Genomic DNA, 25319 nt, shown 5'->3' with positions numbered 1-25319 from the left:
CTTTCCATCTAATGGCCTTATTTATTTATTTATTTTACAAAATAGAGCTGAGGTAATTTGCTGAGTGTGGGTTGGTGGGTTGGGATAGGGAATGCAAAGTGGTGTAGTCAGAAGTTTGAGGAGAGTGGCCACAATTTTAAATTAAAAAAAATAATAATAAAAAGAAACAGCTTTTAATTAATTAGTTAATTAAGAAGTTTATTCATTTGACAGAAACAGAGAGAGCACAAGCAGGAGAGAGGCAGAGGAGAGGGAGAAGTCAACTCCCTGCTGAGCTGGGAGCCCAATTCAGGGCTCAATCCCAGGACCTGGGCATCATGACCTGAGCCAAGGGCAGATGCTCACCTATCTGAGCTGCTCAAGCACCCCTTAAGAAACAGCTTTTAATAAAATTTAATAGAAAGAGATTTTAACTTTATATTCCGGAGCTAGAACATTTTATGTAGTTTACTGTATTCTAAGAAATAATATTGGGAGCACATGTATGATTTGGAATGGAAATGAAAACCACTGGAAATGAGGTGGGTCAAGGAACCAAGAGGCTGAGAGATGAAGTCACCTGGACATGTGGTAGAGAGGAATGTGGACTAGGCACCAAAGTCTTCAGTGCTTGATGGAAGTGACTCTGAGATCAGAGGTTCTAGGAGGGGCAGAGAGTTCCTGAAAAGAAAAGGTCCTCTCTAACTTCTTAAAAAAATTTGTACAATACCTAGTTCATTGTCTTACATATAGAATTTAAGTGCAAAAACAACTAGAATTATAATGTCTCCTTGATTAATCTACCCCTTAATTTATGAACTGACCCTCTTTATCCCTTGTACTATTCTTTGCTCTTAAAACTGCTTTGTCTGGTCAGTAAAACCACCCCAGCTTTCTTTTCTTTAATATTAGCTTGGCACGTATTTTTCCCCATTCTTCGACTTTTAACCTATTTGTGTCTTTATACTTAAAGTAGTTTTCTTATAGGCTGCATCAGTGTTCTATAGTTTTCAGATACAGATCTTTCACCTCTTTGGTTAAGTTTATGCCAAACTATTTTAGTCTTTTTAGTATAATTTTAAATGGAATTGTTTTCTTAATTTCTCTCTCTGCAACTTTGTTATCAATGTATAGAAATGCATCCAATTTTTTGGTATTAATTTTGTATCTTGCAACTTTACTGAATTTATTTATTGTGCTAATTTTTTAGTGGAGCCTAGGATTTTGTATGTATAGTATCATGTTATCTGAACAGGGCAATTACTAGTAATGAATTTGAATCAGTAATCAAAAAACTACCAACCAGAGAGATTCACAGGTGAATTCCACCAAACACGTAAAGAGTTAATGCGTATTCTTCTCAAACTTTACCAAAAAACAGGAGAGGAAGGAAAGCTTCCTAATGCATCAGCGAGTCTAGCATTACCTTGATACCAAAACCAGACAAAGACAGTACAAAAAAGGAAAACTATGAGCCAAAACCCCTAATAAACATAGATGCAAAAATCCTCAAAAAAATATTAGCAAACCACATTCAGCAATATATCAAAAGGATTATGGATTTGTGAACTTTATAGGTTTCATCAAATTTGGAAATTTTTGTCTATTATTTTCTTAAAATATTTTAGTTGACTCCTTCTAACTCTCCTTTCAGGGATTCCAGTAACTTGAGGTTACCTAATAATCTGTTACTCTTTTTATTTTTTCCCCAGGTGTTTGCTTTGTTTCATTTTAGATTGTTTCTATAGCTGTGTCTTCAAATTCATTAAGTTTTTCCTCTGAAATGCCTAATCTGCTATTATTTTTCTATCTACTGCAATTCTTAATCTTAGACACTATATTTATCAATTTTAATTTTTATTTGAATCCTTTTTTACATCTTCTGTATCTCTCTTTAACATGTTAGGCGAGAAAACATGTTTGGGCTTTCCTTTACCTTCTTGAACATATGGAATATAGTTATAATAACAGTTTTAAAGTCCCTGTCTATGAATTCTAACATCTTTGTGTTTAGGTCTGTTTTTATTGACTGATACTTCTCCTATTTATTTATTTATTTATTTGCCCTTTTGGGTTTACTTTGTAATTTTTTTATCAGGTGCCAGACATTGTGATTTTTACCTTATGGAATCCTAGATATTTTCATATTCCTTTCAGTATGTTTCATTTGTATTTTGGTACACAATTTAGATTCTTAGAAATAATTTGATCCTTGTTAAGGCTTTTGTTGTTTTTGGACAAAGCCCAAGCAGTCTTTAACCTATGGCTAATCTATAACACCCTTCTGAGTACTCTACCCTATGTCACATGTATTAAAAGGTTTTTCCACTCTGGTTGGTGGAAATCAGAACATTTCTTGGCTCTGTGTTAGCTTCTGAAATGGTTCTGCTTTTTCCAGTGTTTTTGTTTGTTTGTTTGTTTTTGTTTTTGTTTTTCTTTCCTTTGGCTCTGGATAGGTTCTGAGAGGTTCTCCTCTGAACACTTGAGCATAACCCTCTACAGATCTCTGGAGCTCTCTCTTTGCAACTCTTTCCTTTGTGTGTAACTCCTTCCTCTGGTATTCTGTGCAGCTAATTTTAGCTACCTTGGCTTCCTTGAATTCTGAACTCTGTTTTCTGCCAGGGATACCAATGGACTTTTTCTTCTCTTTGCTTTGTAGCCTGGAACACTTTCCATGCAGTAAACTGAGGCAGTGGTTGGATTTACCATTTGTTTTCTTTTTCTCAGGGATCACTGTCCTTTGCTACCTGTTGTTCAATGCAGAAATCTATTGTTTCATTTATGTTGTTCAATTTTTTAGTTGTTTAAGACAAGTCCTATTTGTTCCTTCATCATCATGGCTGAAGGAGTTATGCATAGTATTTACTGATAAAATTTTTATAAATATGTATGTTTAAGGTATCCTAAGTATTTTATTTCTATTTTCCTATATTAAATATATCATATCTTCTGAATAATACTGTTTTGGAGGGGTAGTTATTATATGGAGATCATAGAAGTACTAGTTATTAACTATTGTTTAATTTTAGTAAGTCACAAGAAAGTTGAGTATCCTTTAATTGTTGTTAAATATAGCTGACTCATTAAAATGGATTCTGTCATACTACCTTTCTGTAGTCACCAAACATTAACAAATTTCTTCCTTCAGCATTTTACATAGAAAAGATTAAAAACATTTCTTTTATTATTTTTCCACATTTTAAAAGGGCTCTTTTACATACCAGCACCATTATAACGAAAAGCTTATATTTTTAGAGTCCCAATTTGATGAAGAAACTATAAACATATTTTTAAGCTTCTTTGGTGTCCTTTTGAAATGCCAAATTTGATAGGAAGTGAACACAAAAGGCAGAAAAGCCTGTGGCTTTGAAAAAGCCAAAAAGGATATCTGTTCTATATTTGTATGGTAGATAATTAACCTCTGGTGCACATTACAGAAGGTTTTAGTATCTACCATGAGACATTGTTTTTTTTTAAAGTTACATTTTACTGAGAACTGTGTCTCAGGAAAGTGAGTGAACTGTAAGATAATGATTAAGTCATTTATAACAGTTTTCTAAGAATATGGGTAAGGATGATGAAATAATGTGATATTTTGTATTGATATAATAGCCATGTTATTATAAAGGAAAACATTTTATGTTGGGTTTTTAAAAAGTTCTTCATGAGATTTTGCCAGCAAGAGAAAACATTTATTTTAATTTTTTAAAAAAGATTTTATTTATTTGAGAGAGAGCGAGAGAAGAGAGCAAGAAAGGGAGTGACAGAGGGAGAAGCAGAATCCCCCCTGAGCAGGGAACGCAATATGGAGCTCAATCTCAGGACCCTGATATCATGACATGAGTTGAAGGCAGATCTTAACCGACAGAACACCCAGGCACCCCTGTTTTAATTTTTTAAAAATCTGATTCTTTCTTAAAGTATAGCTTAAGGCTTTAACCTTTCTCACTCTGACCCAGTGTGTTCCTGATTTCTTGCCCTTACCTCCCCCATAACTAACTAAGTAGTTTCTTTCTTTCTTTTTTTTTTTTTAATGAAAATGTAGTCTTTTTTTTTTTTTTAAGATCTTATTTATTTATGTGACAGAGAGAGAGAGATCACAAGTAGGCAGAGAGGCAGGCAGAGAGAGAGAGGGGGAAGCAGACTCCCCGCTGAACAGAGCGCCCAATGTGGGGCTCGATCCCCGGACCCTGATATCATGACCTGAGCCGAAGGCAGACGCTTAACCCACTGAGCCACCCAGGCGCCCCTAACTAGTAGTTTCTTAAGATTTAAGAGACTTCATTAATCAAAACTGAAATTATCTTTTATGTTCTAAGTACAACTTTGCTTACCAATATTTATGTTTTTACATTACTTTTCAAGTTAGCCAGGCTTGAATACCAAGTATTCAAGAATCTTACAATTTAAAGAAAAAAAAAATGTCTCTTAGATTTATTTTATTAATTTTTAAATCTTATTTTCATTTACATTTAGGCTCCTTTTTGATCTTCCAGCTTTGCCACTATCCTCCATTTAAACTTTGGTGCTGAGTTAATATTTCTAAATATTTATGTATGACTTTCTCCTGTTCCAAAAACTTACAATAGCTCCCTGTTGCCATTCAGAAAAATTTAACCTCTTTTCTCTGGTTGTGGAATCTGACCCTTCTTGGCCTCACTTCGACTATTCCTCAAACACTTACTACAGCCAGAGAGTTCTTTTATTTGTGGAACAAACCACATTTATCCAGTGACAGATAACCTGCCTGATGTGGAAACAGAAGACCTGTTTTAGGGGCACCTGGGTGGCTCAGTGGGTTAAAGCCTCGGCCTTCTGCCCAGGTCATGATCCCAGGGTCCTAGGATCGAGCCCTACATTGGGCTCTCTACTTAGCAGGGAGCCTGCTTCCTCCCCTCTCTCTCTCTGCCAGCCTCTCTGTCTACTTGTGATCTCTGTCTGCCTAATAAATAAATAAAATCTTAAAAAAAAAAAAAAAAGAAAACCTGTTTTAGGTCCTCTTTCATGTGCAACTTAATGTTTTTGTCTTAGATTTTTGCTTTGTAAGCTGAGATAGACCAAAAGATTTGGGTTCTTCTAGTTCAAATATTTTATGTTTTTATAAAAATATTTAAATGTTAAAGGACTTATTTGCCAATACTGAATATAGATCCATATTCCTTTAAATTGCTTCACAGTTTATAAAATATTAAAGGAAGATTCTTTCATAAAAGGGTTACACAGAGGTCTCATTTCTGTGTTCTCCTTTAGCTCCATTTTTCCCAGTTCTCTTTGGGCCATACCTAGTATTCCATATATCAGATTTGAAAGAAATTGTACTTGCCCTTGTGAGATATATAATGACATAGGAAATAGTCCTTAGTCTTAAAGGAGCTTCCTTGGTACCTGGTAGAAAAGTAAATAAGGTAAGCCACAAGGGTCAGAGAAGGGAATAATCATATGTTGACAGGAAAAGACCTGCAGCAGATGTAGGAATACGGGAAGACACAGAAGTAAGAAAACCTGGAATTAGACACATTGGGGGAAATTATGGCCTAGCTTTGGCAATGGTAGATGAGTACTTGTTTAGTACTCATCAAGACTAATTTATTCTTAAAAGTTCAAGGTTTTTTTTTTTTTTAAGTTAGAGTTTTTAACCTTTTAAAAATGGAAAGATAGTTCTGTTAGTAAAGGAAATATTGTACAAATGTAACAATTCTATACACTAATTAAAAATGAAGTGTGTGTACACCAAAACTGTTTGTCTAATTTAAATCTCACAACAGTCCTTTGAAGTTGTTAAAACTATTTTCATTTTATAAAAGTGGAAACAGGCTTAGGAAGGTTACCTAATTTGTCTAAGGTCACCCAGTCAGCCTTTTACCCCAGACTGGTTTTATTCCAAATTCCGTGTTCATCTAGTAAAGTGTTCCTGTCATTGTGCCCTTTTATTGATTCACACTGTTTTTATTACCACTATAACATGTAGTCAAGCATGTGGGACATTATAAAAGGCAACAGTATAAATAGTTAATTTGATTCTAAGTGAAAATATAATATATGTATTTTTTTATTTTGAATAGCGAGGTAAGTGTTTTGTCTAGAAGCTAGTTCATAATAGGAAGGGAAGAAAGTACCATTAGGGAACCAGCTCCTATGTGCAGTGCACTGTCATTATTGGTCTGCTGGATCCTTTAGGAAGAAAAGATTAAAAGAAAACTTTACAAAAAAGAACAAATTATATTTTAAGAGAAAGTACTTAGTGCCCATATGTGTTTGATTTATACAATTCTTAGAAATGAGATTTTAAAATATATACTTTTAGAATCCATTATAATTTAGGGTTGATGAAATTAGGTATTTGAATCAACAACCTCAAGGAGATTGAAGGGAGGGATAAAAATGAAGTGAATTTTATTTATTTATTTATTTAGTATTTTATTTATTTATTTGACAGACAAAGATCACAAGTAGGCAGAGAGGCAGGCAGAGAGAGGAGGAAGCAGGCTCCCAGGACACTGGGATCATGACCTGAGCCGAAGGCAGAGGCTTTAACCCACTGAGCCACCAGGCGCCCCTGAAGTGAATTTTTTTTTTAATTAAATTTTTTTTTTAATTTTTTATTTTTTATAAACATATATTTTTATCCCCAGGGGTACAGGTCTGTGAATCACCAGGTTTACACACTTCACAGCACTTACCAAAGCACATACCCTCCCCAATGTCCATAATCCCACCCCCTTCTCCCAAACCCCCTCCCCCCAGCAACCCTCAGTTTGTTTTGTGAGATTAAGAGTCATTTATGGTTTGTCTCCCTCCCAATCCCAAGTGAATTTTAAAATTAGGTTTGTTTTCATAGGCTGAAATGTTACAACTGAGTTTTCTCTTAGCTTTTAATAAAAGATCCCAGGTATGCCTAAAGTCTTCTGTACGAATGAAAAAATATAGGGCCTGAACAGGGAAAGTGAGGAAAGGCAATAATATCATAGAAATAAAATTTCTGATAATATCCTTGTTTTCTATTAGTGGGCTAGTATAGAGAAAAATTAAAAATAATACAGTTCAGAAAAGCACACACAAAAATAAGGATAAAAAAATAATAATAAAAAAATAAGGATAATAATTTAGTTAATCTGAATGAATTATCCACTGAAAAATGAATAGATGATTATTTTAAAAGATCTGAATATAAACTCAATTTAGTAAACTAACTCCATTTCTTCATAATTTTTAAGAATCAGTGAGACATTAAAATGGTTTTTTATATGGTTTCTCATATGTTAAAAAACAATAAATGGGAAACCCAAAGTAACTGAGATGGCTATTATAAATTAGTCCAAGTCTTCTTCTGTACTAAATGCTGGTATGAGCCTGAGCTCTTGATCCAGATCTATTTATGGTTTTAAACAGAAAATTTTTTCCTATCTAAGCCTTCACTCAGGTGCCTTTTAGTCTTGCATGCCATGTTTGACTATTCTTTTCTCTATGCATTTGCCTCCTTCTTTAATCTTTAGAACACTCTGATATACATGAGTAATTGGTAGTGTTCACTGTGGAGGAGACTTGTCCATTCATGTCTCCCTTTCTTCTCTCCTATTGTCCATATTATATGTTTTCCTTATTCATGAATTGGTACAAGGACTAAAGAAATCTAGGAATGTTAAAAAAAAAAATAATAACTCAGAAATGTCCCTTAGGTGTAGCTCATAGAAACTTGCTGTAGGAAGCAGTGCTTTTACAAAGCTCATCACCAGCTTAATTCTTTGGAATTTTTCCTGATCATCGTACAGACCAGGATCAAAATGATCCTCACTTATGCATGTAACATTGCAGTGTAGAAATCTCAATAGATAATACTTTTGCATGTGTGCAGTCACAGGCACTGTTAAAAGTGTAATATGTTAACTCTTTTACTTTGCAAACTCTGTGAAATAGATGATGTCATTATCACCATTTCACAGGTGAAGAAACTGAAGCACAGAGAAATTGGGAACCTTTTCCTTTTAAAGATGTAACTGAACTCTAGCATTGTTAAATGTGCGCAGTGTTTGCTGTTATACTGCAGGTGGAGTTTGTTATATTGCAGGTCCACAAAACTAAGTGACTGGCAGAGCCAGAATTTTTACTCGGGCTGTCTGATTCCAGAGACAGTGTTCTTAATCTCTGTGCTCCCTTATGGTGTATATTAGCTTACTGTTGGATATACTCAGTGTTGTGATTGGTTTCTTAATTCTTGCTTTATCTGTATTTGTATCTTTCTCTCTGTGTGTCACTGTGCTGCAACAGAAGGAACCTGGGCTTTAAGTTACCAGATCTCAGTTAGTTTTCACAGAAGGTAAATAATGCCATTCCTATTTTACAGATAAGAAAAGCTGAGGTTCAGAGAAATTATGTAACTTGCTTTGGTGTGATTATGAACAAGTCATGTCTCTGCATTTCAGGTTTCCTTGTGTGTAAAATGGGGATAATTGTATTTACCTTTCAGAATTATTGTGAGGAATAAACACTTATGAGAATGGTGCATTTTAGAAACAGAAAGATTAATTATTAGTTTTCTCATTCCCTTTCTTCTACTTTACAGTGATATCTTAAGAACAGAGAACTGAGAATACAGTTAAACAGTATTAGATCTGTTTATCCTTTCTTACTAGAAGTATTTAGAACTTTTCTCCTGAGGTGTTCCCCTCCCCCGTTGCCTTTTCAAAATGGAAAAAGTTCAGGGGAAAAAGGTGTAACTGAATTCCAGTATTGTTAAATGTAGGCAGTGTTCACTGTTATACTGCAGTTGGAATTTGTTATATTGCTTTAGTTATGAATCATGTCAGTAATTACCTGAGGGCAGTGTTAGTCCATTATTCAAGTACAAACAAGAAGGAAGATAGCAATTGTAGAAGAAAGCTCAGAAAGAACTTTTGTGCTTATGGACCTCTGGAAATGGAAGCAGTTGTACTCTTGTTCAGAGCGTCTTCTACAAGGTCATGATGTTAGGAAATTTCTTGAATATAATCTTAGAATTTTCAGTTTCTAAACTTGTAGTTATATCCTGTATAACTGTAACTGTAACTGTAATAGTGAGGAACAGTTCTGGAATGTGAAGGTGAAAGAAACAAAAAGTAGAAGTATCTTATGAGATAATCTACTTTAATTAATATAGTTTCTAAATTCCTTCAGCAATATGAGAAGCTATTATTATTAATCAGTTTAGTAAAATTTTAGAAAACACTCTGGGGCGATTGTTCCTAAATCATTTAATTAAGCTCTGTTACTTTTCATAATAAAATAGGACCACCTTTTGGTATTTATCTTTTCTAAATATTTATGACATGTTCTTGAAACTGAATGGTCACAACCTAGTCTGTTTCAAAATGTAGGTCAGTGACCCTTGTGTGTTTAGTTTTATTAATTTACTGTTGGTTCTTCATATTTTCTACTATTGTCAGAAATAGCCAAATATCAAAAGAATTTATAGTATCTTTCTGTAAGTGTGGATGTAGAACTGATTAGGAAATGTAGAATAGGAAACAGCTGGATTTGTTTCTCTTTCAAAAACTTTATATTCTTCTTGCTAAGTTTCAGTTTTTCTTGCCTCTGTTAAAATGTAACATAATTTCTCTTTAAGATTTGATTATACTCCAAAGACTAACAGAAATCTGCCTTGCTATCTTGTATTTAAGTTCATTTCCTTTTTAGAGTTTAATATCTGATCATTTTTATCCTTACTAATAAATTAATAAAAACTTATTTTTATTAATATGTGATCATTATCCTTACTCTTTCTATGTTTTAAGATAATTAAAAGTTTTTTCATTTTATATTAAGTAACACTAGTTTTTATAACTTAGCTTTGTCATTTTGTTTTTTTCTTTTCAACATTAAAAATGAGAAAGGTGTAAAAGTAAAAGGACTCCTTTCTTACCAATACATGAGTCAGTCCTAAATAAAAATGAACATAGGATTTCCTAATCCAGTACTGAACTCATAAATATATAAACTTGTTCTTAAAACTATAAAGTTTTATATTGTCTTTGTAACAGGCAAACTGAAAACTTTCAGTACTATGTACTTTTTTTTTTTTTCAGTACTATGTACTTTTAAACCAGGATCTAACTCACATATTTAAACAAGTTCTTTTCCACAGTCCAGTTTCAAGTGAAGAATAAATGGCATGGGTGGTTGGAGATTGCCTTGATAATGCAAAAATGATATACCTGATCTTTGTGATTATTTCTGGGGGAAGAACAACAACTTTTTCCATAATCTCTTACAGACAAACTATTTATAATTGTCCCTTTTGATTTTTTAAACACATGTCCATATTTTTCCCTTCTCTTTATATCAAAATTGTGTATGTTTCAGTCTAAAAAAGACTTAAAAGAGCACAACACAAAATAAAGCTATTTTTGCCCAACACTTTTGAAACCAGTTATGTTGGCCATCAGCAAAAATCACATATGTGACATTTAAGCCAAAAGTATAATTTTTAGTGCTGTTTTAATGTGCTGGAAAGCCTAAATTTAGTCCAGTATGAATATTTTACACTCATATAATGAAATGAAAGTTCTTTATTTTAAAATAAAGAATTGTAATAAAGTGATTCATAAATGTTTTGACCTATTAAAATGTGATCTAACAATAATTGGTTAAATAGTTTAAAATAAAAATTTTTTAAAGAAAGTAAACTGAAAGTTATGTTGTTCATAATTAATGGATTTGCTTTGTTTTGATGAAAAAGCCCTTTGAATATTATTTTTCAGCAGGAGTAAAAGGGTTTAAGTACTATAATGTTTTCTTGTTTAATTTATATAGTGCACTTTTATTATTTATTTATTTATTTATTTATATTTCAATTAGTCAACATATAATATACCATCAGTTTCAGATGTAGTGTTCAACAATTCATCAGTTGTGCATAACACCCAGTGCTTATCACATCATGTGTGAAATTGCTTTTAAAAATGAGAATATTTCTGGTTCGAAATAGCAAACTGACCACACACCTTTACCTGCTTCCTCCACCCAAACCCTCCAAAAGTTACAGAAAGAAAAAATAAAAAGCACATGTGGGGGTGAAATCCTGCAATACTGAGATGATAAAGTAGAAAAACTATGGAGGGAAGTGAACAGTTGATTCAGGTTTGAGGATAAAAAGTAAATGACGGTTATATTGAAGGATTGAACAAAGCTGATAAAACCACAGCTTTGAATACACACAGGAAAGGGCTCTGGTGGGAGTGGGAGTCTTAGCCTCCAAGCTCAAAGTAGCAGTTATAGAGAGTAAGGCAGCAATCAGGAGAATTTTTTTAAAAAAGTGCTGTCTGCCAGTAGCTCTCAAAGGAGCATGCATCAAAATGAGCTGGAGGGCTTGTTAAAAACACAGGTCACAGATTGCTAGGTGCAACCCCAAATTTTTTGGGTAGTGCCCAAGAATTTATATTTCCAACATGTTTCTAGGCAATGCTGATGTTGCTGCTCTGGCCACTATATTTTGAGAACGTTGGTCCATGAAACATTTGGACCAGTCCCCCACCTCAGTCCATGCCAGCCTATAAGAATCAGGAAAATGCACATTCCTCGGTATGAATGAATTAGAAAAAGATGCCCCTTTGGATACAGGTTCCCCTGATTTGGTATGCATAATTTATGCTGAAGCCCTATGCTTTTGTGAAGTGTACAAGCTATACAAATACATGTCTGACCCCACCCCAACTTTTGTGTATTCACACACACACACACACACACACACACACACGGTACCTACAGCTTTCTGCTGAGTCTATAAGTGAAGCAGAGCAGAAAAGTAGGTAAATCTATAAATTAGGTAAGTTAGGTAAATTAGATAAATCTATAGACTTCTGTAACAGATTTGAAGAAAAAATGATATAGGAAAGATAATTCTCCTTAAGACGAAAATGCATCAAATTAGTGTGCTGTGAGGTTATGTTGCCCTAACTTTGGTATTTTTTGGATAACCTCAGTTAATATCCATCGCCAAAAGAAAGATCAGATTAAAAAACAATAACAAAACATTTTCAAAACCAGAAGGTCCAGTGGAAAGTGTTCATAGGTCCAAGTGGGATAAATGAATGTGGACACATCTTGATGAAAAATTTAGAATTCCAAATGTAGTGAGAAAATCATAAAAGCTTCCAGCAAGAAAAAAGTAAGCTATTTACACTGGAGTAAGATCCAGATCAGCATCACTGTTTTTAGCAGGAGTACTGATATCTGATAACCTAGAATTCTATGTCTAACCTACATGTCAAACCGGAGGGTAAAATGAAACAATTCTCAGACATCTAAGACTCAGAAGGTCTATCTCTTGACTATCCTTTTTGAAATAAAATTACTAGGGAATATGATTTAGCAAAGTAAAAAACAAAACCAAGAAGGGAGAAATTATGAGATCTAAGAATTAAACAGAAGTGCAGAGAGAAAAAACTGGGAAAAATTGTAGGATACAACAGGTCTAGAAATAGTTGTTCCAGAAAAGAAATCCATAGTTACATAAAGAATGTCTTAAATAACACAGTGGTTTCTTTTAACAACTCTGTAACCTCATCTAAACGTGGGGATTCAATAGTAACGTTTAAGGTAAATCAAATTTATGGTGATAACTGCAAGAGTTGAATTCTTGTGTCATTGAGTAGTATTAACAAAGAAAACTATTCTCTTTCTTGGGCTTTTGAAGAATTAAGTGTACCATACATGATACAAGAGGCAGCCTTTATTTTCTTTACATTTTGTGTATGAATATAGGACATTTATTAGAACTACACTGACAAATATCCAGAGTAGGTACTATAATAAGTAAATACATATTGGTTATTAAAAATTAACTTTCAGGGGCACCTGGGTGGCTCAGTTAAGTGGCCAGCTCTGATTTTGTCTTAGGTCATGATCACAGTGTCCTGGGAATAAGTCTCATGTGGGGAGGGGTCTGTGCTTAGTGGGGAGTCTGTTTAAGGATTGCCCTTCTGTCACTCTCCCTTGGCCCTCCCCCCTGCCATGCTCCTTGTCTCACTATAATAAATGAAACTAACCTATGTTAGATGCTATAAAGAATACAAAGAAGCACAGAACGTAATTCCTTTCCTCAAGGAACTTGAGGTGTCAGGAAGATAAAAAGATAAGTAACAAAGGTGGAAGAAAAAAATACCAAATACATGATACAGACAATAAGCATTATCAAAGAAGATTTTGTTTAGGTGTTGAACTGGCCCTTAGAGGATGAAAAGGATTTTATCAGAGAAGAGGGGCACAGTGAATTTTATTGATTAGGGTAGGGAGTGGGACAGTTAGTGTGTCATGTGCCTAAATGTCTAGAGTCAATAAAATTCCAGTTAGGAACACAGGGCATGTAGTAGACCATCCAGGAGTGGAGGAATCTTATTTGGGAGAGAGAAGATACACCAAAAAATTGAGAGATCAGGGTTGTATTTCGGAGAATGCCAAACTTTGAAACAGGACTTTCCCTTTCGAGCAATGGAGAATCTTACAACTTTTCAAACTGGACAGGGCGCCTGGGTGGCTAAGTCGCCTTGGGCCTCCAAATCTTGATTTTAGCTCTGGTTATGATCTCAGGGTTTGTGAGAGCAAGCCCCACTTCATGCTCTGCACTGGGCACGAAGACTGATCTGTCCCTCTCCCTTTGCCCCTCACCCCACCTCTCCTTCCCTCTCTAAAAAACAAACAACCCACCCCTCCAAAAAAAACTGGACATTAAGTGATTGGTATAAAGTGGTGATTTTTTTTTTAAGATTTTATTTATTTGACCGAGAGAGATCACAAGTAGACAGAGAGGCAGGCAGAAAGAGAGGGAAGCAGGCTCCCTGCTGAGCAGAGAGCCCGATGCAGGACTGGATCCCAGGACCCTGAGATCATGACCTGAGCCGAAGGCAGCGGCTTAACCCACTGAGCCACCAAGGCACCCTAAAGTGGTGATTTAATAGGTAAATCTGGTTGACCTGTCCTGGATGGTTGAAGGGAACAAAACAAGAAGCAGACTGAGGGGGTGCCTGTGTGGCTTACAAACCTCAGGATCCTGGGGTTAACCCCTGTGTGGGGCTTTCTGCTCAGTGGGGATTCTTAGTCTCCCTCTCACTCTGCCTCTGTGTTCTCTTACTGTCTCTCAAACAAATAAATACAGTCTTTAAAAAAAAAGGAAGCAGGCAGAGGATGTAATTGTAGTAGTCCCAATATAACATGGTAACAGTGGTGACAATGATTATTTAAAGGGGGGGTCTGGTAGGGAGTAGGGTGGTGGGGGGAGGGTGGTACTTGGCTGGCTCAGTTGGTTAAGTATCTGACTCTTTGATTTCAGCTCAGGTCATGATCTTGGTGTCCTGAGATCAAGGCGCCCCCCCCTACCCACTAGAACTCATGTCGGTCTTTAAATAGAATTTTAAGATTCATTCATTCAACAGGTGATTGAGAGCTATTACGTGCCAAGTACTAATTATGGATGTAGTTCTAGGTTGGGTTTGTTTTTTTCTTTACCATCCTTGTTGGCTTTAGTTTTTTGACTATGTGGAACAAGAAGTGGCACATATATCTTCCAGGCCAACCACCTGATTCTGTAGTTTTATTGGAACACAGCAACACTCATTCAGTTATGTTTTGTCTGTGGTTGCTTTTATGCTGTAAGGCAGAGTTGAGAAATAGCAACAGAACCTTATAGCCCATAGGCCTAAGATAATCACTATCCAACCTTTGAAGAAAAGAGTTTTCTGATTCCTGATGTGTAACGTTAACATGTTTCCCAGAATCTTACACTCAGGTAAGTGTCATAACCTTCCATGTCCTTTCTATGCTGCTCCTCACCCCTATTACTTGCTTTTTGGTTTATCTTTCTTATATTTCTTTTGATGAAAATAAGCAAATACATGTATGCTGTCTTATTTTGCCTTTTGTTATACCAAAGATAGCATACCATAAGTATCTTACACTACTTTTTGCACTTACCACTTCCTGGAAATCTCAGCATACCAGTTCATAGAGCTCTTTCTCATTCTTTATTACAGCTTCATGGTACTGCATTGTATATGTGCTGCAGTTTATTCAGCTTGGACTTCTAGGTAGTTTCCAATATTTACAGTTTCAAATAGTGTTGCACCTTGTACATGTGTTTTTACATTATTGAAATTATGTCTTCAGGGTACACACCTAGAAATGAGAGTGCTGGCTTAAAGAGTAAATGTGTATGTGTGTGTGCGTGCGTGTGTGTGTGTGTGTGTGTGTGTGATATTGCCAAATTCTTGTCCATGTGTGTGTGTGTGTGTGATATTGCCAAATTCTTGTCCATAAAGGTCATACCATTTTCTGTTCTCATCAGCAGTGTATGAATGTACCAATTTCTTCACAAGGGTTGCTCATTTAATTTTATAAAGTGATGACATTAAAATATTCTTGCCATCTTTCATCAGCATCATTTCAAAAAAGAAAGGCCATTTTATAAGGGAGAAAGAATATAAAATAAAGGTTTAGAACAGCTCTTTTAGTTAAAATTGAATAAATATATCTTTCTTATTGTGACAGTTTTCGTTTTGCTGAAGACAAATGCATCTCTACCCTGTAATCAGAGGAAGCTTTTTGAAATGCAAATCTATCATGTCTCTCCTAACTGGAAATTCTTCAGGGCTTTCCACATCTCCTCAGATCTTAACATGGCTGTACTATGGCCTATAAGTACATGTAAGGTCTCAGCCCTCTATCTCCAGCTACTTTAGCTTTGTTTTAGTTCTTTCAGTATACCAAGGGTCTTTGCATATGCTGCTTCCCTGAACACCATTAAAGAAACAGACGAGTCAAAAACAAACAAAAAACCCCAAGTTCTTCTCCTGGCTCTACCTTAACTTGTTATGTGACCTTATGCAAATTATTTAGCCCATTAATTCTTCAGTTAAGATGAGCTGTAGGCTCTTTTAGTTTTAAATTGTGAATTTACCTGAAGTCATTTTGATGCGAAGGTTAATAGAACTCAGCACATACACCCTATGGTTTTTGGGTTTTTTTGTCTTAAGATTTTATTTATTTATTTGACAGAGATCTCAGATAGTCAGAGAAGCAGGCAGAGAAAGAGGAGGAAGCAGGCTCCCTGCTGAGCAGAGAGCCTGATGAGGGGCTCAGTCCAGGATCCTGGGGTCATGGGATCATGACCCAGGCCAAAGGCAGAGGCTTTAACCCACTGAGCCACCCAGACATCCTATGGCTTTTAGCTATAATTTGACTTTAAGTATATAATACATACTTGTTTCTCATTCTTACTCTTTACTTAAATTTTAATTATTTTTAAAAATTAGTTGATGAGTTGATGCTATATGAGTAAAGTAAGGTTTGAGTTTGAAGAATGGTTATTAAGTTCATGAATTATCTCTGCTTCTGGGGTCTTATGTCTTGGATTCTGTTTTTGCCACTGTTTTTAGCACTTGAATCACAGTGTGATGAGAGATCATTTTATATCCTTTTAAGGAGTTACTGGAGTAAATCTTTTTTTTTTTTTTTTTAAGATTTTATTTATTTATTTGAGAGAGACAGAGAGAGAGACAGAGTAAGAGAGCATGAGAGGGGAGGTCAGAGGGAGAAGCAGACTCCCCATGGAGCTGGGAGCCTGATGTGGGACTTGATCCCAGGACTCCGGGATCATGACCTGAGCTGAAGGCAGTCACTCAACCAACTGAGCCACCCAGGTGCCCTGGAGTAAATCTTTTTTGAGAGCAGGAGGAAGGGGGAAGACCTGATAGAGAAGTTGGCCTGGAGTTCATTTCATTCTATTATCCTGATCAGTTGCCCTGTTTAATTGATAATTCTTTGTATTTTTGTAAAATCGACTGTCAGAAAATGGGTAGCAGACATCAGGTAAAAAGGTTGAAGAAAGACTAAATAGGTAATTAAGAATTTGTGATTTTAGGAAAGGTGTATGTTGATTTCTAGAAAATGTTAAAATTAAGTATTGTGGACCATTAAATAGTTTGGTCTATTTAAAGATGTTTTGTGCCCTTAACTTTGTACATTAGTTCCTTTTATTTATTTATTTTTTTAAAAGATTTTATTTATTTGACAGACAAAGATCACAAGTAGACAGAGTAGCAGGCAGAGAGAGAGAGTGGGGGAAGCAGGCTCCCTGCTGAGCAGAGAGCTGGATGAGGGACTCGATCCCAGGACCCTGAGATCATGACCTGAGCTGAAGGCAGAGGCTTAACCCACTGAGCCACCCAGGCATCCCCATTAGTTCCTTTTAATTTAGAATTTATTTCTTGGAAATCATGTTATAAATGGATAATTTGATTTCCAGCCCAGCCCAAAAGAGCTTTTTAAAAACATTTTACTTTAGGATTATGTTAAGATTCATCTATTAGTAAGCACTTTTAAAATTCTGTATATATTTATTCACAACTAAGAGCACCAGGTTATCTTCCCTTACTTGCATCTGGGCTGGATTGACATGTAAATACTAAAAAAATTTGGGTGTTGGGAAGTAGTAAAGATTCTGCTAGGCAATAGTAAATTAATATGTTGAGATATATAATAGATTACATATCAGGTTCATTCATTAGGGGTCCAAAATTACAGAACCAAAAACAGTTGCTTTAGATACAAGTCATAAATTAAATGCTTCTCAGTTGGGATATGAAGTTTTAGATTATAATAGTTTATATCCCTCAAGTGAGTGACTAATCTTTAAATACCAGCATCTATAAATTTATACCTCAAATCTACTTTCAGTATTTTGAATGCAGAATATATTCAAAACTCCTTGATGAAGTAGTGTGTCCAGTTTCTTTAATTTTTTTGTATATATATTATGTATAGCACATATATTTTCATACATTCTTTTGATAAAATAGTTACTTGTTATTTTCTCAGAAAAGGTCATTTCTGAGTTTAGAACCAGTCATTAGGATCCTAGAGAACTGTTTTCCATACCTTAAAAATGTTCTCATCTTTTGTTCCTTTGAAGGGCTTTAAAGTGGAACAGAAGATCAGTTAAATCTTTTATAAACATGTTATAAACAGTGGGCATAGTTTTTTGAGAGGGATGACTTTGTACTATCACTTTTAAGTAAAAGGAGTAAAATTCTCAAGTATTCTCAAGAGGTTTTCTGGGAAAAGAAGACAGAGAAAATTCTGAGTATGTAATTTACCATAACGTGCAATGCTAACAAAGGAAAATAACTTTAGTACACTCAACTACTTAACTACACTGTCTGTGTAGTTAAGCTTTACCCAGGATTTTAAAGTTCAAGAGAATACTAAGTATTTGTAATCTGTTAGCTATTACTTTGTGAAAAATCTTACAAAACTTTTGATTCATCTTTCTGTTGACAAGAGGGCAACAAAAATGTCTCCGGTAATCATAGTAACAACAAATATCTAATAACTGTTTTGCTTGTACTTTAAAGTAATAGCCATACTTTGAGATCTTGCTCACAGATCTTTAAGCCAGGGAAACTGAGAGAAATCTCTGTTACAAATTCTCAGCCCCTTTTTTCTACATCATTAAGTTGTTACTTTTTGAAAGTGCTAGGTTTATTTGTTTTCTAAAGAGGGATATCAAATAAAGGTATACTATAGGGCCAATTGAAGACATTAAGGATTTATTTTGCTTTTGGTTTTATCTAAAGGAGACCATGACTACTTAAATAAAATTCCCCCTCCCCCATTATTTTATTGAAAATGGATTACTGATCTAACAAATGACTATGATTTGTCTGAAATCATTGTAGCCCAAACCTAGAGAACAGCAAAAATCAAGTTTAAATTAAGAGTAATTGCCCATGGCAACCCTGTTGGGACCCCTCTCACTCTTGAGAGCTTCTTCTGTATCTTCACTTAATAAACTTATATTACTTTTAAAAATTTACTTAAAAAAAAAAAAGTTGTGTTCAAGACTTGAAAGATTAGATGTAAAAATCAAAATACATTGAATGCTGAATTTATTTATGTCATTTTTCTCAAATAAAAAGCATTCTTTTTTAGTTAACTTTGGAGAACTGCTTGAATTTGGAAGAAAATACATGTTAGAAAATGAAAAAGTTTTAGTGTAGTTGGTACTTAATATCTACTAAATTATAGCTCAAATCAATACCTTTTCTGTGTTTAAGAAAATGAAAATGTAGTTGTATTGAATTATTTGGCCCTGTAGTTTTGCTGCTTTTTACATAAGGAACTGTTTTTACTTTATAAATTATTTTGTTATACATTAACATTTTGCCTAAGTGGAAATATTTTCAGCTGTTCAATATTTGACTATAAATGGTAAAAAGAGAAAAGGGTGTGTGTAAACCTGGCGATTCACAGACCTGTACCCCTGGGGCAAATAATACATTATATGTCAATAAAAAAATGTTTAAAATTAACAAAAAAATAAAAATAAATTAAAAAAAAAGAGAGAGAAGGGAAGTGTAATATTCATTGATCACTTTCTAAGCACCAAGTCTTGTATTTCACTATCTTACTCTCTGTGGTATTTCTGACTTAAGGTGCATATACAGGTTACTTATATACAAAATATACCTTTAAAATGTACCTCCAAGTAGTATTTTTTTTAAATGTACCTAGCAAAACAGCATTTTGTTAGCTTCTTCCCTCTCAATTTTGGTGGCATATATTATTTTGGGATTGAGTGCTGTTATATCTAGAAAATAGATCAAAATAATAATTTTAAAGCCTACATACTACATGGTTAGGAAGCACATGGTTCTTATGAATTGTCTACAAAGACAAAAGCCTGAATATTATCTGTAACTGCTTGAGATCCCCACTATTTGTGTGTTGTTATTCTAGAAAAGAGATTTTAAGCTTTTTCAAAAGACCCTCCAAAACCACTGATTATTTCAAATTGTTCTCCTTTCTCATTTATATTATAGTTCAAAAAACATGATTAGTAGTTTCAATTCAGATTGAAATAGAAATTAGATATATGTTGAATAAAAATATTAAGTACACAAAACATTTATTTTGTGATAAATCATTTAAAATTGCTAAGAAATTAAACAGTACACATGGTCATCACATGATTTAAGTCAGAGTCACTTTTAGACTTTGAACAAGCCTTTTAGGGTTTTTTTTTTTAATGAAGAGGAAGGTACAGGTCAAAATGGCTCAGAAAAATAAAATGGTATGTATACAAGAATAGAATACATTTTAATGCTTAACACTTTGAATACAATTTTTATACTAATAACTTTAAAATGTCCACGTGTTTATTTTCTTTCAGAGGTGGAGAAATAGTTGTCCAAGAAAACACTTCTCACAGTTGAAGGAACTTAGAGATTCTCAGTGTAGTCCCAGTGATTTCATTTCTGGCAGTTTATATTGTAGATTCACTGTCAAATATCTTACTTTTTAAGGTCTGTAGGTTATGTTGAATAAAGTTCTCTGTGTTGTGAACCTCAGAGAATCTCAAGTCACTTCTCCTAGCAGACCAGTTTTTCATTTTTATTGAATTCTGAATCGTTTCCGACGTGAAGTAATAAACTATAGGGTCAAAGCAACAGTTTGAAACAGCAATGCAGAGAGTGATTGGGTACATGGTCCTCACTGCTGCCACCGCTGAGCAATTTACAAATGTTTGTGTTCTCATAAGAGAATATAAAATAAGGTTGATATTGTAAGGCACAAAACAGAAGCAGAATATGACCAAATGTACAAAAATCATTCTTAAAACTTTAGTTTTGTTTATTTTGCTTCTACTTAATGTAACAGGTTTATTTAAAGTTCTAAGTACCACACTAGAACAAGTTACATTTAAAATTAGAGGAATAAAAAATCCAACTATTTCAATGAAAATTACAATCCTTGAGAGATACGTTTTCCATGTGGCTTCTGGAAATTTTTCAAAGCAAAAATGAGAGTGGGTGGATGGAAAAAAAACTGCTGGTGCACTTCCTCCTATCACAGTTAGCCATACAGCAATGCACACGAGTTTTGCATTTCGTTTGGTTCTTAAAGTCTTTGACTTAAATGGGTGGACAATTGCCAGAAACCGATCCACACTAATACAGGTTAAGAACAGAATGCTTCCATACATGTTGGTATAAAACAGCATCACTGAAATTTTACAAAGTACATCTCCAAATGGCCAGTTCTGTGTTGCAAAGTAAAAAATCCTAAAGGGTAAAGTAAAAACGAAAAGCAAATCTGACATTGCCAAGTTAATCATGTATGTTGTGGTTTCGTTTCGTACTTTGAGGGTGCAGATGAAAATGTATATGGCAACACAGTTGGATATTAACCCAAGCACGAACACCATGCTAAACATGCACCCATACAAAGTGTACTTAAAGGAGTCATCATAGGAGCAATTGGAGCTGTTATTGCTTACCATTATAAAGGCACGTCCAATTTACAGAATTGAAGTCCTTTGGTCAGCTACAGTCTTCTTTGGTATTCAGATTGTGATCACTTTATAACCTCCAAAGTATGTGCAAATTCTTTGTATCTTTAGATGGTTTTATAAATATTTCCTTTTTCTTTGAAATCTCAGTAAGAAACATGAAATTCCTTGCTGTAAAGTTTCCACTTGGTTCTTCAACAGGAAGATATTCTCATTTTCTAATCCAGAAAATCCATGAATCCAGGGTTTAGGTAACCGACGAACAACTTCTGAGAAAAATGTAGTCAGTGAAGCCAACCTGTTGATTATGAATTTAAAGAAAAGCCGTGTCCGGGATGGGAATAAATCTACTCATCTGGTAAACTTGTATTTCAGTAGTCAAGATGAATATTCCCAAAATTAAAGTTTCTTTACGCTCCAGAATATTTAAGATGAAGGTAGCAGTCTTTTTTTGCTTTCAGTGCAGAGTTTCAGAGACTTAAACATTGCCAGTTTGGTCTCACTTCTTGCTCCTTTTACATGAAGGTTTCCTTGTTAGTATTTCTGCAGTGGATTCCAGATGCTGGTAAGCAGAAGAGTCTTTAAAAGTTTCCGAAATAAATTCCTAAGCGTGTTAGCTCTTGCTGAATTGAAGCCTTTTCCTCCGTTGCCAGATGTATTGTGAGATGGGCTTTCTCTGAAGTGGAAAAGAAAGGCTTGCTAGATTTGTAGTATGACATCACAGGAAGAAGAGGCTGGGCTTGGACAAAGAAAGGTTTCAGCCCCGTTTGTTTACTGTGCCTTTAATCTGATAATGTGTCTTCTGGGAGTATACCTAGGAGGCTTGCAAATGGTCACTGGCTCTGGAGCTAAGCCTCTGCCCTTTAACTCTTTTTATGCAGAATTGCTTCTGGGATTTTGGCCACCTTCTTTCCTTTTATTTCTTTCTATTTGGGAATAAGAAATCAGTATTAAGCCTATTTTCTCTAATTTGATTGCTTTTGTGTTTGGAATATGACTTTTTAAATTTCTTTTTTTAAAAGAAATAAAATGTGTATAGTGTTTATAAATTGAAATTGTGACATCTTAATATAGCATTGAAAAAAAACTGTTTAATGACTTATGAAAAAGAGAAATTTAATCTTTAGGCGTAAAAGATATTTGACTGACTGGTGGTGATTTTGCTTCTGGCTTCTGTTTGCCATAATTGCTCCTCAAGAATTAATTGGTATAATTGTGAATGGCTCCAATTCTGCATCTCTTCTGTTTTTGATAAGCAGTTTTCTAACATTCTTTCCTCTTTCCTTGAAAATTGAGTTAATATTTTAGAGCACTTTTGACTTTTAAATAACTCACTTTCACCAAAGAATAAATTCAGGACTCTGCCTGCCTCTCTGCGTACTTGTCATCTCTGTCTGTCAAATAAATAAATAAAATCTTTAAAAAAAAAAAAAGAATAAATTCAAGAATGTTCATTTCTTTTGTTTGGCGTAGTATTTATCTTACGCACAGAACTAAATTGCATCTTTTTAAACAAACTATTTTTTTCCCTAAATCGATTGAAATAAGTTTTGGAGAATAAAAGTTATACTACTTGGCTAAATTTTAGGATCATTATTTTATTTTCATTACCGCCTGTCTCTTACCCTGTTAATGTGACATTAACTGTGTATGGCTCCGATTTTGTCTTCATTTAAAAGCTCCTATGAGTTGTTTCTGAATATATTTATATCTAAGGGATACTCATTTTTTTAAAGACCAAAGAACTTGGAAGAATAAAGTATGTTCAGGATGGAGGTAATTGAATATGGATGTTATTTCCTCGAGGACTGAAGATACCACAACCTCTGGACACATACATGTTTTTCTTGCTCTAAACTACCATTTTTCAGAAAAGGATAGATCCAATTACTGTTCACTGTTGCTATTCTCTAGTTTCATTCAGTTTGGGCCAAAACTCTGTCTTTTGAAGTATCTGTTAGGAAGATTTAGGGAATTGAAGAGTGATTTGTTTTTTCTTCCTAAATTACCTAATTTAAAAGTAATATGTTGCAGTGATATGGTTTATGCTGATTTTATACCTTTTTAATTATAAAACTAAGTTCAGCAATTTCTGTTGTTTGTTGATGAATCCTGCCTGAATTATATTCTGTGTTCTTTTTTATTGTTTTGACTGGGAAATTTATAGTCAAGTGACACAAAAAATGAGTATTATTTATAACCAATAAACTTAAACGTTAAGGGCTGAATTCTTTGTGTATTGCACTGGTGTGCAAAAGCGGTAGTGTTCATATTAGAAGGCAGGTGAATAATAATGAAATAAGAAGTAGTTAATAAGCTTGTATTCTTACTGAGAAGAAATTTCTATTATAGTTTCTTAGTAATCTATTAAATTGATAAGGTTTTGGGTCATCATTAAATAATAAGTAGTCATGTGCCCTGACCTTGTTTACTTCTGCTTTCATTTTGACTATGGCATTGTCTCAAACAAAGAATTAAAATGTATTAATTCTACATTGGAATATTCTTCTATATATTGATGTTGTTATTTACTGGACTAGATATTCATTTCTGGTTTTTCATGTTTGAATTATTGCTGCTTTTAGAACACTATTTGTTGAATTAAGCTTTTTGTTATTATCAGTATATTAGTATATGTTTGTATTTCTAATTCTTATACAGTGTTTGACCCTTAGTGGTACTCATATGTTTGCTGATGAATGAATCGCGATCATAAACTTTACTTTTGAACACTGTTTCTCTTAAGGAAAAGAACAGTACCAGAGCAGCCATCTGCTTCAGGGAAGATTATTAAATGCTGGATTTTTCAAGATATTTCATTTGACTTCTAATTAAGGAACCAAAGTGAAATTAGATACCTTGAAAATTCCTTAGATTAAGATTTGAAAAATACATAGTAACTGCTTATAAAGTGAGTTAAATAAATAGAGGGAATGGAGTATATTTAATAGGTGCTTCGTATTTGATAGCCTTAGACCAAACTGTTATTTTAATATGAGATTTGTACACTTCTGAAAGGTAAGTCTGTGAATCAACTTAATTCTTTTTTTTTTTTTTTTTTAGATTTTATTTATTTATTTGACAGAGAAAGATCACAAGTAGGCATAGAGGCAGGCAGAGAGAGAGAGAGAGGAGGAAGCAGTCTCCCCGCTGAACAGAGAGCCCGATGCAGGACTCGATCCCAGGACCCTCAGATCATGACCCGAGCCGAAGGCAGAGGTCTAACCCACTGAGCCAACCAGGCGCCCCTGTGAATCAACTTAATTCTTGAGTGGAACTTAAGAGGAGGCTGAAAAAACATATGCCACTGAGTTGAAATTTAGTTATTTTCACTATGTGAGTCTTCACTTTTCAAATTTTAATTTTATCATCAAGAAGCCAGGTTAAGGGGTGCCTGGGTGGCTCAAGTGGGTTAGAGCCTCTGCCTTCAGCTCAGGTCATGATCTCAGGGTCCTGGGATCGAGCCCCGAATCGGGCTCTCTGCTCAGCGGGGAGCCTGCTTCCCTCTCCTCTCTCTCTCTCTCTCTCTCTCTCTCTCCCTCCCTCCCTCCCTCTCTTTCTGCCTGCCTCTCTGCCTACTTGTGATTTCTGTCTGTCAAATAAATAAATAAAATCTAAAAAAAAACCCCACTATTAAAAAAAAAAAAAGAAGCCAAGTAAATAGCCAGCTAGCCTCTAAAGTGGATGTTTTATTCACTACCAATGATAGTATAAAACATTTAGTTGTGGAACTCCTTTTTTATCATGTTGAGAGAGAGTATTCTTGTAGTTAAGTATTAGAAGTTAAAAGATTGGACAACTTGTGAGTTCTTGACTGAATTTCTGCTACAGCTATGAAACTGAGGAGGCAAGAATCTGACTTTTTTATGCCTGATTCAAAATAGGCTTATAATAGCTTGTTGGATGAATAAATAAATCTTTAATGGATACCCACTATAAACAAATAATGTGTAGAGAGGCTCCTCAGCCACTCTTACTGTCTTTTCATTTTCATAGTGGTTATTTTCTAACCTTGATAGCAATATCA

At 34.5% G+C, this 25319-nt stretch overlaps 2 protein-coding genes across 2 annotated transcripts in view; one reads left to right on the top strand and one right to left on the bottom strand.

The window, feature by feature from the left end:
* RB1 (RB transcriptional corepressor 1) overlaps window positions 1-25319 on the top strand; it is a 158896-nt gene that overhangs the window by 73708 nt on the left and 59869 nt on the right. The window lies entirely within an intron of this gene.
* On the bottom strand, window positions 19893-22051 carry LPAR6 (lysophosphatidic acid receptor 6). The gene has a single exon (XM_082701611.1). It carries the CDS (start codon window positions 21281-21283, stop codon window positions 20267-20269), a length of 1017 nt encoding a protein of 338 aa, XP_082557737.1. The 5' UTR covers window positions 21284-22051; the 3' UTR covers window positions 19893-20266.

The sequence above is a fragment of the Mustela nivalis genome (assembly GCF_964662115.1).
Source record: "Mustela nivalis genome assembly, chromosome: 15".
Taxonomy (NCBI): domain Eukaryota; kingdom Metazoa; phylum Chordata; class Mammalia; order Carnivora; family Mustelidae; genus Mustela; species Mustela nivalis.
Note: the sequence above shows the minus strand (reverse complement) of the source record. Positions and strands in the feature narration are given on the sequence as shown.

What these genes read in the sequence shown, in the direction of transcription:
- LPAR6 (XM_082701611.1), bottom strand. Translation starts at nt 21,283, where the DNA reads ATGGTAAGCAATAACAGCTCCAATTGCTCCTATGATGACTCCTTTAAG.